This window comes from Emys orbicularis, chromosome 17 (assembly GCF_028017835.1).
Source record: "Emys orbicularis isolate rEmyOrb1 chromosome 17, rEmyOrb1.hap1, whole genome shotgun sequence".
Classification (NCBI taxonomy): Eukaryota; Metazoa; Chordata; order Testudines; family Emydidae; genus Emys; species Emys orbicularis.
The window spans coordinates 10,920,581-10,935,543 of NC_088699.1; the positions used below are offsets into that span (position 1 = coordinate 10,920,581).

Here is a 14,963-nt window from a genome sequence, read left to right on the forward strand (position 1 = left end):
TGAGATTTGTTGGAGCAGCCTGCACTGGATCAAGCAAGAAGCACGATCTAGGGTTGTCAGTAACAGGACTCCGAGTCAGGAGAGTCCTCCTGGTTTCTAATTTGATTAAATGACTGAATCTCTCAACTACCTTGGGCAAAGCACTCAGTATCCCTGTGCCTCCAGTCTGCCGACCAGGACCCAGCAGCAAAATAGCTGCTGAATCAAATTTCAGTTTGCCCAAGTAACTATCTTATGCTCCCAAAAAACCTCACAGTTACCTGTAGGCCATGCACATCTGCTGCACTGTCATTTGGCTTTGTTTTTAATGTGACACTTTATTGACCTTGTCTCCGGCAAAACTCCCGCTGAAGTCTACGGGAGTTCTGATACTCATGGGTGTTATATGCTAGTGGGGTACAAAAGAAGGGACCTTAAGGATACCTAGTTGCTCACACTTGACTACCCTCCATGCCAGCTAAGCGGTCATATGGGAATTTAGGCCAGTGGAAGGCAGGTAGTGTTTACTTTCACCCCACCACTGGGTTTCTAACCAGGCGAAGGGCAGTTTTAATTTCCGCAGAAACTCCTTTGGAGCACTGCTGGTGGGGAACGTTGAATGAGATCATACTCTAGCTACACAACTTTCCTGACCCACAAAGGAAGGGCAGGGGCAGAGATAGCTCAGTGGTTTGAGTATTGGCCTGCTAAACCCAGGGTTGTGAGTTCAATCCTTGAGGGGGCCATCTGGGGCAAAAATCTGTCTGGGGATTGGTCCTGCTTTAAGCAGGGGGTTGGACTAGATGACCTCCTGAGGTCCCTTCCAACCCTGATATTCTATTGCTCCCCCACCCCCTTTTTTTATTTTAGCTGTACTGGCCCCACAGACATAAAGAAAGTTGCTGCCGGCTATGGACTTTCTGCCAGCGCCACTGATGGAGTGACTCTGGCCCATCCTCAGAAAAAGTGACTTAGTAAAAGGGCACTTTAGTACATCTCCTGTGTGCTGGAGTCAGAGCTGCTCACTTTTAAGAAGTTTTTGCTCTTGTTAGCCCTGTGGCGCCAATACAGCTATGGGCGAGTCATCTGGGTTCTATTCTGTCTCACGCATGTGCTCAGCAGAAGTGTTGGCTAAGTTGCAATCTTTGCTGCAGCTGTCGTGAGAGGCAGAAAGAGCACGGCTTGATTTTTCAGCTCCTAGACTCTGTGTGCATGTGGTGGTGTGAACCTTGTAAAGTGAGCAGATTGGGGAGGTGAAACCCTGAATCCATTGGAGTCAATGGCCAAACCTAATGGAGTCAGGATTTCACCATTGATATATGTCACCGAGGGAGTGGGCAACCTCACAAGGTCATTTTCAGAGTCATTATTCTGAATAACATACACAGACTTACAATCACACTTTTAAACTTGGATGGGAGAGGGGAATGTTATAAACCAGTGGCCCTTATATTAGACCTACCAAATGCATTGGGCTTATGTGAAGTGTAGCAGCATCACTTGACCAATTCAGAGACTATGGCTTTATAAATATTTATGCCAGTGGGGAAAATTTCCCTACCAACTTGCCTTGGTAAAAAAAATAAGATACGTTTTCAGTGAATCAGTGACTGAAACCATCTGCATTTTGGTTCAGTCGGTATGGCCAGATTCCAGACATGTTTTGGGACATGGGAACCATATGAGCAAGCAATGTAATGACATCCTCTCTCTCCCCAACCCAGCTGCTAGGTTACAGTTCAGCGGGTGTGATCCTAGGGGATGAAATTTCTCATTGGCAGAGAGCATTATGAATTAAAAATTCAAAAACAAAACCAAAACCCCTTAGGCCATTGTACAGTTCCAGAACAAAACATACAGTTTAAAACGGAAAGGAAAGTCACATGACTGCTAGGCTGTCTATAGAAAGTTCCCAGCACATGTATATACAAGACATCCATTTAACAACAAAGTGTTATTGCTATGTGTCCATTTCCAATCTAGTTGTGAAGCTTTACAAGTCAACATTAAACATATTATACAAAGCATGTAGATTTCAATTCTTACACTCCCTGATATGTGCCTCTACATATAGAGATATACAGTATAGATATAACTTCTATTTATCCTTTCTGACTCACAGGGAGTCTGTGAAAGTGCTGGATAAACGCACGGTACAAATCTCCTTTTTGAATATATATCTTACATTCTGATAGTTAATTTACACTCAGACACTAGAGAGTCTACAAACACGCTCATCCATCAACCGTAGTTAGAAAACATGTGTGTTTCATTAGGTGTGCGTTGTTCCTTTGGACTCTCTGTGTCTAACATGACGCTTCAGATTAAAAAGACTTTCATTTTTGATCATTTATATAAATACAAAGATTAAAAAACCATAGATTCTTTTCAACATATCTGCTTCGAGCATAGTGTTTTCTCTTCAAAACTAAATATATATTTATATATCGCCTCCCCGCAAAAACACAGCAATGAATAAAAAGGCCAATAGCGAAGTTTAGGGGCTTATCCTGCAAGCTCTTAGGCAAGAATTCCCACATAAAGGGCTGCAGGGTCTGGCCCTTGCAACTAACTTCAGACGACATTATTAATAAAGGGCAAATCCTGACGTCCTTACTCAGGGCTAGCTTGCAATATCCTTCATCATGGCAAGTGGGATCTTGCCCACCTGAGTGGGTATTACAATCTAGCCCTTGGTTTTTAATAAAAGAAACCCTTAGATGAAACCCTTAGTGATGTCAGCAGAGGCATGAGTGAATGAACATCGAGTAGGGGCTTCAGGATTTAGCTCATAGGAATAGAAAGTGCTCCATTTAGCTCCTCTGTCCTTGCTCCTCCTCCTCAGTTGCACTGGTGCAAATCAGAAGTAATGCCATCCACATCAATAGGGTGACAATGGTCTAAGCAAGGTCAAGATCAGGCCCAATATTGCATGCATTTTGTATGTTTGTTGTTTTTTATCTAATGGAATTTGTGCCCTCCCCCTGCCACCTCCATGTAATCTCTGATCAGGATTTTGCAAGGTTGCAGTGATGCCTGCTGGTGAGGCGTATGGCCACTTGGCTTCAGAGTATGAGCAGCTTGCATGCAGAGCTAAAGGGAAGGTGTGGGCAGGAGGCAGAGCAGGGGAAGAATGGTTGAAGAGAGCTGGAAATTAAATAAACTCCTTGCACGAGCCCACAATTATCAGTAAAGCAGGAAGGCTCCTACAGCTCAGATGGAGTTGTTCCATTTACATACCAGCCACTGAGAAATAGATGATTGGTAGGAAATTATTTACAAAAGAGAACTATTGTATCCTCTCTCTTTTTTATACTGAAGTCTGCTACAGTCTCTGCATCAATGATTTTATAATAAACATTTAACTGAGTCTGCCCGGTAGGATTGTCCAGAAATGAAAAGAGAAGCCATGCAAATCACCACTAAAATAAAACCCAACTAAAACAGTGCACAGTGACTTTATTAGCTCCTCTGGTATTAACCTTCCCCTCTCTCCTCTCCCCCCCCCCCACACACAAAGAAAGAAATGTTCTCAGCAGAACCTCTGTGAACCTGAGAGAAATAACCATTTACAAAGGTGAGGTTCAAATCTTAATCAAGTCGAAGGGATACTGCATTTCCACAGCTATAATTTGCACAGTGCAATGCAAATTGCTTATTGCTTTCACCGCTCTCCCGCAGATTGTGTCATCAGAGCAGGATAGTGAACAATCTGTGCTCACTATACGGTAGAAATCGTATTACATTGCTTTGCCAGCAGAGGGCCTTCTCCTTTTAATAATCCTTAATAGAAACAGACAACAGAGTATCCCATCATAGCGTTATAAGAAAACTGGACCCATAAAGTAGGTGTCCCTTAGAGCGTGTATATTTTTCTCTTGTTAGTAACTCGGATGTCTAGTATAAATGCGCCTGATTTTTCCACAGACCTCTTTGCAGGGGCTTCTGAGGCAATTTTAGCCACAAGTTGATAAGAAGCTTAACAAACAAGAGAATTGTGTCCAGCAAAATGAGCATTATAGTAGCTCCCGTCTCACAAGCAAGCGTGTACTGATGAAACACCATTGTTGGGGCCAGATCCTCAGCGGGTGTAAAGTGACTGACTTCACTGAAGCTGCATCAGTTTATCCCAGCTGGGGATGAGGCCCGGAATTCCTGTGTGGTTTTTTTTCTTTCTTTCAATACAAACTAATTAATTTGGTACAATTTCAGTGGAGTAACTGAGCTGGACTCTCCTCTCAGTAATGTGGGGATCACTTAGAGCGGGATCCACGGAAGTACTTAGGTGCCTACGTCCTGGGGTTCGCTCCACTGCAATCCACAAAACTCCCACTGAATCTTGTAGGCACCTGAACTTACTCGACGCCTAAGTTGTTTCAGGGCAGGATAAAAGTCCTCAACTCCCTAGGTGCCTAGGTTTCTGCTTCTGGGCACGTGCACTGCTACCTCCCTCTAGGCAGCCGGGTGCCTGTCTTCCACCTAAGCTCCAGAGCGATCTGGAACCAGGGGAAGATAGGCGTTTCCCCGCCGAAGTCGCCTGCAGGGCCTGAGCCGGGAGACTAACCACTGGGCTACAGGGTCATTCCCTCTCTCTGGCCCACTGACTCTTTTAGTATTTATCTACTGCGGAACAGTCATTGGGTCAGACAGAGGGCGAATGACTCTATATCCCAGTGGTTACAGCACCCACCTGGGAAGCAGAAAACCCTGAGTCCAGTCCCCCTACTCCAACCCCTCTTTGATTATGGATCCACAGCGGAACAGCTTCCACAGAAGGGAGCCTGACATCAGAAATCCTCTGAGAAGTGGGATCCTGCCCCCAGCAGAGGTGGGAATTGAACTTGGGCCTCCCACATCCCAAGTGAGTGCTCTAACCACTGGGCTAAAAATAACAATGTGGGTGGCACCCACTTCTGTGAGAGATAGGATGGGGTTTAGGACACACCCATCCTCAGCACCTCCCACTGGCTAGCTTAGGCAGCTCCCTGCCTAGCAGGCTGGCTTTTGTGGATCTCATCCTTAGGCGCCTCTCTCTCCCCATTCATTGTGTAGGGAGCCTAGGTGACAAAGTCGAGCAGGGTGTTTTTCCTGGATTTTGTAGGTGCTTAAAAGTTAGGTGCTGCAATGCCCAAGTTCGTCTGTGGATCCCACCCTTCCCTCCTCCATTTCAGGGTGAGCGTTAGCATGCCCATTGAATCATACAGTTACAGATCTCCTTTCACTAGCTGCTCGGCTAGTGCAATAAATAGGATGAGATAATCGCCCTGGATTATTTCCTCCTTCCTCACACCCCTAGTTAAGCCTCATTTTATTCCTTTGCCAGGTGTAAACTCGCAGCATGGGCTGTCACTAATTCAACCGCGCACTGACACCTCCAGGGACTAAGCAGTAGCAGCGCAGTGATTAGAAAATATAGGGGAAGACGACCTTGAAGAGGAGGCAAGATCCAAACAGGATGCCCTGTTCATGCCAGCAAGTTCGGCTGTCAGGAGAAATAAATGGCCCTAGCAGCTTTGCTGGCAGAAGAAACAGCTATGCCCGGTGTAGTGATTACAGCGAACACTTGCTGCACAAAGACAGCTTTGAACAGCACTGGAGTGGAATCTAAAATGACAGTCTATTACTTCAGTGTAGTGAGTCAATAGAAGGAGTCTAATGAGCTGTTTCTCAAAAACAGACGGCAGCTAGCAATCTAGTAAAGGGCCCTGAAATGACTGGCTAACTGTACTACTCCTGCCCGTTTGCAGCGAATGCAGTCAGAGGTGTGACTGCAGCGTGTGCTGGCAGAGCCACGCTACCTTTTGTCTAGCTAGCCTAGCTACAAAGAGCGGTGAAGACGTAGCGGTATGGGCTCCAGCACAGGCTATCAATGCGAGTACACACCCAGCCTCACTGGCGTGCTTGTACAGTCTGCAATGAAGCCCGTGACACTGCATCTACACTGTTATTTTTAGCTGCACTAGCTAGATGAAAGCTAGCGTTGCTATTCCAGCGCATGCTGCAGTCACATCTCTGATTGCAGTGTAGACGTCCCCTAAGAGGTGCAGCTCTGTCTCTTTTTCCTACATCCTTCCGTTCCTTGCTTTGGAAGTGGTCAGACACTTAGGGACAGATTTTCAAAGTGCAGATAGGGACCTTGTGCGATACTCAAAAGCAGGCATTTGTCATGGAAATCAAGGGGATTTAGGCGCTTCACAGGCTTAGGCACTTTTGAAAATCACACTTGGGACCTATTTACATCTTCGGGCGCTAAATACCTTCGTAAATCTGGCCCTTAGGGCTTAATTGATAAACCAGTCCTGTGCTATAGAGAGGTCTTCACAGATGACGCCATGGCATTTCATACCGAATTCAAAACTGCGTTTAAAGAACACAAGTCAAGAACACATCTCCCATAGAAGGCAAGGGAAGATTTAAAGGAACAGATAATCTTCTCTTTCAAAGAAAAGGTACAAAAATGCAATTTTCTGCCTCAATAGAATAAATCTTCTATTCTGAATTTTATTTTTATAATTCAAAAAGTTGGGCTAGTAATTGTTACCTAGAAACTGATAAAAGTATTTAAATATAATATATAAATATTGCACTACAAAAATAGATACATTTGAATGCATATCATATGCATGAGCACTACACGGGCGAACTCAAATGATTGGTAAATAGGGCTGGTCAATTAGGACCAGATTTTCTAAGAGGTTCCAAACGGGCTTTGGAAAAATGGAGTCTGCATTATTTCCCTACAGACACCTATAGTCACATGCAAATTGAGTAGCTAGCTGTATATGTGGGCTGAAATCCAGGCCCTAATGAGGTCAATGGCAAAATTTCCATTGATTTTAATAGGTCTGGCATTTTAGCCCTTGTTACTAGATAGTCACACATGCATACACAAACAGCCATGCCTGCAAAAAAAAAAAAAAAAAAAGTGCCCAGTTTTAGTGGGTTGTGTTTGCAAATGTGTCCCTAAATATCAAAACAGCAAGTGACTGGTTTGCTGTTTGTAATATTTAACCTAGGCATGTATTTGTGCACTGGTAAGACACAGTCAGAGCCACTAATTTAGCCACACTTCCTGTAGCCAATAGAAAGGAGGGTGTAGATAAAAAAAAGCTAATTGGTTAGAACAGGTCGGCAAAAACCACATGGGTCAAAATTTTGCTGTCAGTTACTGCAGAGTAACAGAGGATCCTTCAAGGTGCCGAGCATCGACTGAAGTCCTAAAATCAGACCTCGGCCCTCTGTCTAATCTTCACAATAATTTTTCCTTCCTGTAATTGTTAAGCAGTTGCAAGATGTTAAAGGCACATCACAGATTTTGGAGCTTTATATTGGAGGCTAAAGCCTTCAGCTTATTCATGCCTTTTGTTTTGAAGTTAGGTAATGTTGAATGGGTGGCACTACCTTTTTGAAGTGACACACCTGAGGACTGAGGGAGCTGTTGAAAAGTACCAGAGATTCACTGGGGTCCAAGGATAACACCATAAGGGGGTCAGTGAGCGAACAAGGAGGCTCTAGCTTCTGAAGGGTCTTGGGAATCAAGAAGTGACCATAGATGGTCCACAGGGCAGAGTAAGAGCCTCTGTGGGGCTGCGGTTGTTGAAGCAGTAGAGTCAGAGGGACCATGGAAGATGACAGTAATTTCTGGAAGGACCAAGAGAAAAATCAGATGATCTCACCTCTTCAACAAAGGGCCATTTTTAGACCCTTTGATCAGGGCTGGATTGACACCTTACGTGCCTCTAGGCACAGCATCTTCAGCGCCCCCCCCCCCCGCCCCTGCCTACAGCTGATCTTTGTGTTGCACACAGTTTTAGAGAGCTAAGGTGTCCCTAGAACGACGGCACCCCTAGGCATGTGCCTACGGTGCCTAATTGGAAATCTGGCCCTGTCTTTGGTTCTAGTTATCTCTTGTTGCTTCTTTTTCCTTCTATACGTTTTCATAGCCTAACAAAACCAACCAACCAAAAGATACTTCTGAATTTCATTTTGGAAATATAGCTTGTAAATAAATAGAAGACCTATAGTACAATAGCAACAGATGCTCTAGGACATGTGTTATTGGACAACTTCTCAGGTAGGACCCCACTCACAGCTTTATGCCTCCCAGTGGACACAAATAGCTTAGCAACACAACACCCACTGGTGCATCTTAGGCTATGTCCTCACTACAGGGGGGGGTCGATTTAAGATACGCAAATTCAGCTACGCGAATAGCGTAGCTGAATTCGACGTATCGCAGCCGACTTACCCCGCTGTAAGGACGGTGGCAAAATCGACCTCCGCGGCTTCCCGTCGACGGCGCTTACTCCCACCTCCGCTGGTGGAGTAAGAGCGTCGATTCGGGGATCGATTGTCGCGTCCCGACGGGACGTGATAATTCGATCCCCAAGAGGTCGATTTCTACTCACCGATTCAGGCGGGTAGTGTAGACCTAGCCTTAGTGTGCTTCAACAATCATAACCATCATGAGCATAAGAACTCTTCAAGGGTGTGACCCAAAACCCACTGAATCAATGGAAATGCTCCTATTAATGCTAATGGGCTTAGTGTGTGTGGTGGGGGTAATTTTGTAGTTAGGGCATTAGGCTGGGACTCAGAAGACCTGGGTTCCATTTCTGACTCAGCTTCACACTTCCTTGGTGAACTTGGATAAGTCACTTGATCTACCCTGTGCCTGGGATGTCCATCTATTAAATGGGGATAAGAATAGCACTTCCATACCCCCCTGGGGTGTTGTGAGGATACAATCCATTAATAACTGGAAGGTGCTCAGAGACCATGGTATAGAGGACCATGCAAGTACCTATCTAGAAAGATGGGGCTCAAGCCCCAAAGAAGACAGATTTGTAGTTTCCTTATAACTCCCAGTATCACAGCAGAAACGAGTGGCTGGCTCTGCCACAAAATGTTTGCAATGTATGAGATCTCATCCTCAAGCAGCTCATTGCTAAGTTGGTTACTTAGGACAGGTCTACACTTACTTCCTGGTCCGGCCGTAAGTAATCGATCTTCTGGGATCGATTTATCGCGTCTTGTCTAGACGCGATAAATCGATCCCGGATCGATCCCGGAAGTGCTCGCCGTCGACGCCGGTACTCCAGCTCGGCGAGAGGAGTACGCGGCATCGACGGGGGAGCCTGCCTGCCGCGTCTGGACCCGCGGTAAGCTCGAACTAAGGTACTTCGAATTCAGCTACGTTATTAACGTAGCTGAATTTGCGTACCTTAGTTCGAAGTGGGGGGTTAGTGTGGACCAGGCCTGCTGAGCAGGACTTCAGTGGGGAACTATTGCATACTTAGTAACTTAACTTAAAAACAAAATCCTGGTGTCTAAGCAGAGTAGTAACAGACACTGATTACTAGAGAACTCTGCCTGGAATGTGGAGTAACTAGGACACATTTAGAAAACCTGCTGTAATAACGTGCAAAACAAAAGTATTGGCCAAGGTTATCAAAAATGACTATTGACTTTGGGTGCCCACCTAGAGATAACTTAAAGGGGCCTGATTTTTAGATCAGCTTCTGAAAAATCAGACCCCTTTGAGATATCTCATGCTGGGCACCCCAAAAATGGAGGTGCCCAAAATCAATGGTCATGTTTCAAAATCTTGTCCATTCAGTTTTGCATAATTATTAAAAAGGAGGAATTTGGGTGAAAATATGAATTTCAACATTGTTGAGTGACTATTTCAGACTCGATTGGCTTGGCCATGCTGTTTTTGCAGATGATTTAAAAATCCCTCTTAGACAAACTTGACCGATTGTCATTCAACTGCCGACATTCTCCAGAACCTGGAATACCTTATATTAGACATTTTGGGCCAAATTCATCCCTGTCCCAACTCCAGTGATGTCATGAAGTTAGAACCAAGGAGGAGTTTGGCGCATCCTGCCAATTGCCATGTTCACCATAAGTGAACGGCTTTATGTGCAATTCTGCCATTCCCCACCTCCACCCCTGCCACCCTCCACCGCTACCTAGTGCCAATGAAAATAAGAACAATTTATCTAGAAGGAACAATGACAACAATAACGGTAAGAGATTTTAGTCTCAGAAATCTTAATTTTTACGAAAGGGAAGCTCTAGACAATTGTTAATAACCGTTCCCTCCATGCTCAAACCTTCTCTCCACGTTCCACATCTGTGCCCATCTTCTCTTGGAGTCAACTCCAGAACAACATTCAAAATGCCCTCAGCACTGCTTGCCCTCCCGCTCCCCTGCCCCACCATCCCTTGGGATAAGACAGCCATTCTATGGTCATCCTGAATGGAGATGTTAGACCAGCCAAATTGTTTCTAGCTCCTTGAGGGAATCCAAACTGAACAGTATTTTACTTCTTGATGGGATGGTGGGGAAAAAATCTTTGTAGGCCCTAGTCTCTTTTTTGGTATAGCCAAACTCATTTTCTGCATTTAGCAGCCACACTGTTCTGCTTTCTTTGTTTTTACTCCAAGCCTTTTGAATTCCTGGGGCTGGATCCATGCTGTTTGCCTTTCTCACCCTTCCAGGGCTTGGGTTTGGCTGAAGGCCTGGTGCTCATACCTTCTGCTTGCTCCTGGGAATGAAGACAGGAGGGCCTCGGCAGGCTGGAGCCCCCAGCTGCACTGTCACTCGGATCAGCCCCTGCTCTGTTAAGGGCCTGGGCTTTGGGCTCAAATTTCTGACGATGGGGAGCGTGGTGCCTTTTAGTGTATAAAAAAAGTGCTGGGTCGGGCATGGGGTCTGCCTCTTCGAAGCTGCTCATCCTCTCCCTCTGGAAGGAGTCCTTGATGACTCCCTTGCTATAGGAGCAGTCGGTCACCAGCCTCCGAACGTGAGACTTGTGGATTCGTTTTTTGGGCCTCGTCTCACTGGAAGGCTGCGTGGGGAATGGTTTGTCCGGAGGCCTGTCGTGGGGGGGCTTGCCACCTTGCCGGGAGCCATGCAGTTTCTGTTTGGTGGCATGCAGCTGGAAGGAGAGATAAGCAGCAGCCTCCGTCTGCTTCTGCAGCTCCGTGTTAAGGATAGTCACCCGGTGGCTTCTTCTCTTCAGCTCCTCAAGGAACTTCCTCTCCTTGTTCCTGAGATTGCATCTCAGCGCGGACACCAGGGTCTCCTTATGTCTGAGCTCCTTCCTCAGCTCCAGATTATCCTTCTCCTTCTCATGCAACTGGGCTTCCATGATCTTGCACTTCTCCTCCAGTTCCCGATCAATGTCATCTAAGGAGAACAGGACAATAATCAGTGTTCAAAATGACATCATTAGTTTGCAGTGAAATGAATTAGAAGGGTGGGGAAGGATTGGACAGGATAGCTCAGGGGATATATGGAGGCTTTCAACAATTCCTGTAGGTTGCATCCAAATTGAGGGACATCAACAAAAATTATCCAGGAAATTGAAATGCTGTGAGTCCCATTCCCCTAGTGCAAATGACTCTTTTAAAACCTCAGTTTCATGATTCTTTATTCCATATGTAAATAATTTTCAGCAATAAAAGTAAGGGGATGCTAAACTTGTGTGGAACATAGATAACTCTGGCACTAAAGTAATAACATGTCCCTTGAAACAAGGACTATGTCCCTCACCCCTAATTTAAATGTAATCTTGACCCAAACACAGTATCCGTTTTCCACTTCTACTGTTCTCACTTAAATGTATCACATACACAGCTGAAGCCAGAACCTTCAGTCTGATGATGGTATCTTATGAAGCAAGTCTGCTTGATATGCTGGATACAGTGATATTTTATGAACGGGAGACATTATTCTTTGGCTGTAAAATTTAATCCTGCGCTTGTGTGTTCTCAGCGCTGACCTCGGAGCTGAGCCCTGCAATGGAGTTTATGGGTCAGGAGAAGAAGAGAGAAAAAAATAAGGCAAAACAATCAGCTAAACTTATTAGAAGGTGTCATTGACCTCTTTCCAAATACTAGACAACCTGATTAGAGAGAATGGAGGATGTTAATCCAGTATTACAGAGGAGCTAGGAGCATGATTGACTGAGAACCTAAGGAGGAAAAAAATACATATAAAAACCCTTGGCTGTACAGAAATAATGTGCATTTTTTTGCTTTGCTGAAGGGATTTGTCCTTTGTACCCAGAGAGAGCTGGAGAAGCAGCTCTCCATGTCACTATAAACCTTCATGCTTCAAGGCACAAGCCAACTACTAGCTGCTGTTAGGAAGGCTCTTCCTCTCTGGGCAGGTTATTCCATAATTGTCCATTACTGAGATTCCTGCACCTTCCTTTGAAGCGTCTGGTTCTGGGCCCTGTCAGAAACGAGGCACCCTGACTAGCCGGACCATTGGTCAGATCCACTATGGAAATCCCTATGGTTCTATTAACCTTTCACTGACATGCTGTTTCGTAGTTGTTATTTTGGGGCTGCTTCTTTTTTTTTTTGCATTCATGGTTATTTCCCATTATCTATGAAGGAACTGAAGATTCCCCCTCTATCCTCTTATTAATGGGGCTGGGATTTTCAAGAGAGTCCAAGGGAGCTAGAAACCTAACACTAAATAGGATGTTGGTGCCTAAATCCCTTAGGTTCCCCTGAAAATCCCAGCCTCGGTGAACACAGCTGCTTTAGACACCCAGGCAGACCCTCATGGAACAGTCTTAGTTTTATTCTGTTTTGTTTTAAGCATCACCCTTGCAACGTATCCGGCTGGCTCTCCGTTCTCTTACACTCATTTTAGGCCAGTGAGTCCAGTGAAGTTGATGATGTTGCATAGCTGCGAATGTGGAGCTTTTGACGCCAAAGAAGAGGAAGTCAGATTGTCACCGATCAAGATTCATAACAAGGGCAGGATATTAAAGAAGAGAGGGAGAGAGAGCTTTGTAATAAAAACTCCCTAAGAACCAACACGCAGCAGTTGCTAAAAAAATGTTAATGGTGTCTGCCAGTTGTCAGGCCGGAGACATGTTCACAATCTCTAGCAGCGGTAATGACATCATGTTCCTTTGTCTCAACTCGCCCTCAGTTACAGTAATGATGGAGGGGCGGGGGAGCAGAGCGATGGAGTATAAACACAGATCATGAGCCAGTTTTTGCTCCTGAGGGTTGGAAGGGTGCAATGGAAGGCAGAAATTAACCCACCCGTTGCAAACTCAGAGCCCTGATATCCCAGTACCATCTGAGCAGTGAACATTTGCCGTGGAAGCGGTTAGCAATGCTGAATAATATCGTTGGTAATTCAGTAGCAGCACTAGGATTTTTTTTTTCTTGGCAGCTCTAGTCACAACACGAAGGGCCCTGTATCATTTTTCAAAGCATAAGCAGGAGGGGTGAACATTCGCTCCGGGACTGAGCTGAGTGAACACTGAAGGGAGAATTCTCTGCAGGTTTGACATTGGCTCTGCAGGTTTGTCACTGGCACTTTGCACTTGTGACAAGTTCCAGGGAAACACCAGGCAGAATCCAGGTCTCTCCTTTCTCACCTCCACCCTCAAACAGGACTCCAGCAAAGCCCCAGATTACTGTAGAATCCAGACGTTCTCAAAGCAGATGCTGCTCTGAGGTTCACACCCAAAATCTGACTCCTAAACCCATTTCACAGCCACTCTGACTGGCCGCCTTCCAGTGAATTTGCCACACCTATGTCAGCTCCTTTATTGATTCAAGCCAAATAGATTTACCAGGAGGGCACGGCTTGTTCTCTAGAGCATGCAGAGAAAAGAAAATGCAGCCTCAAACCTACCATCCTCCTGTATGACAAGGCAATAGCCAGGAATACCATTTCCGAAACCGGAGTGGGGCAAGGGGAAGGCAGGCTTGTGATATAAGGCAGGACCTGCATAAACTTACTTTTACAGCTTACTACATTTGAGGCTCTAGAAGGAATCGGTTCCCATCCCCTGCTTCCCGGTATAAATGATCCAGCTCCATAAATGGGCTATTCGCTGGAAAGGCATTGGACTAGGCTTTCAGAGACCTTGGCTTTGCTGTATGACCTTTGGGCCCAGGCTCATCTTTTCTCCGGCTTGTCTCTTTAGATTGTAAGACGTTTAGGGCAAGGTCTGTCTTTTCCTATGTGTTATCTAGCACCTGGCACAATAAACCTGTTTGCTTGGGGCCACTAAGTGCTGCCATAATACAAATAATAACTAGGATCCAGTCCCTAGGGTAAAGAGGGGGTGAGAAATCAGTACGTACAGTGCACTGCTGGTTGGAACAGCCTGCGGGCCTGGCCCTAGGGAGCGGGGAGGGCTGTGCCCCCATGGTAGCTAAGTGGCTAACGCAGCAGTGGAGGCAATACAATAAATAGGAAAGCACGTGGCAGGGGTAAGAGGAGCAGCAGCAGCCTCCTGGGGAGGGGAATGGCAAGAGAGGTCTAAGAAACTGATGTCCCCATCTAGGGCCCGAGGTGCTTTTCTCACTTCCTCCAAAAACGTATCAGGCTGGCTCTGGTGGGCCGACAGCTCTGTGTGAGAGGCTGGTCAAACACTCGGGGTGGGGGAACGAGTCCATCCAAGGGATGCTAGGCTGGGAGGAAGAGTCTGCCCCGGAGAGGGGAACGGAGAAAGTTCTGGTGAGTCTGGACCCCTACGGAGCCATAGCATTGGAAGAGAAGGTTGTCCAATAGTCAGAGCAGTGGACTGAGACTATGGAGACCTGGGTCTCTTGCTGGCTGCAATAGTGGCAAGTCACCTAGCCGTGCCATGCCCCAGTTCTTAGCACTCACATGCCTTTAATCCACCTCTGTATCCTTCTGACCCCGGCTTCACCCTGCCTTGGCCGTCTATTATTCATTTTGCTGGCTTTGCTCCGTTAAATCCCTTTTGCTGCCACCTGGCTTCCCCCCCCCGCAGAGCTGGTATTCTGTGACCTAGCCTGAGATCGCTCTGCGAAGGAAGCAGACGCAGCCCTTCACCATATCCCCCAGCATTTCAAGTGGCTAACATGGAACGCACATCCCTGTCGAGCCATCCCCACTGCAGCTGCTGGCCCCCGAGTCCACATCAGGCTCAGCCCCTGCTTTCCAGACCAGCCTGCCCCAGGGG

General features: G+C 46.1%; 1 protein-coding gene across 1 annotated transcript in view; it reads right to left on the reverse strand.

Moving 5' to 3' along the window:
• Positions 1–10,424: 10,424 nt before the first annotated feature.
• Positions 10,425–14,963, reverse strand: part of CCDC92B (coiled-coil domain containing 92B) — a 54,041-nt gene continuing 49,502 nt past the window's right edge. Inside the window, exon 5 of the mRNA XM_065418070.1 lies at positions 10,425–11,179. Coding sequence (XP_065274142.1) covers positions 10,425–11,179 — 755 coding nt within the window. The remainder of the gene's footprint in view (positions 11,180–14,963) is intronic.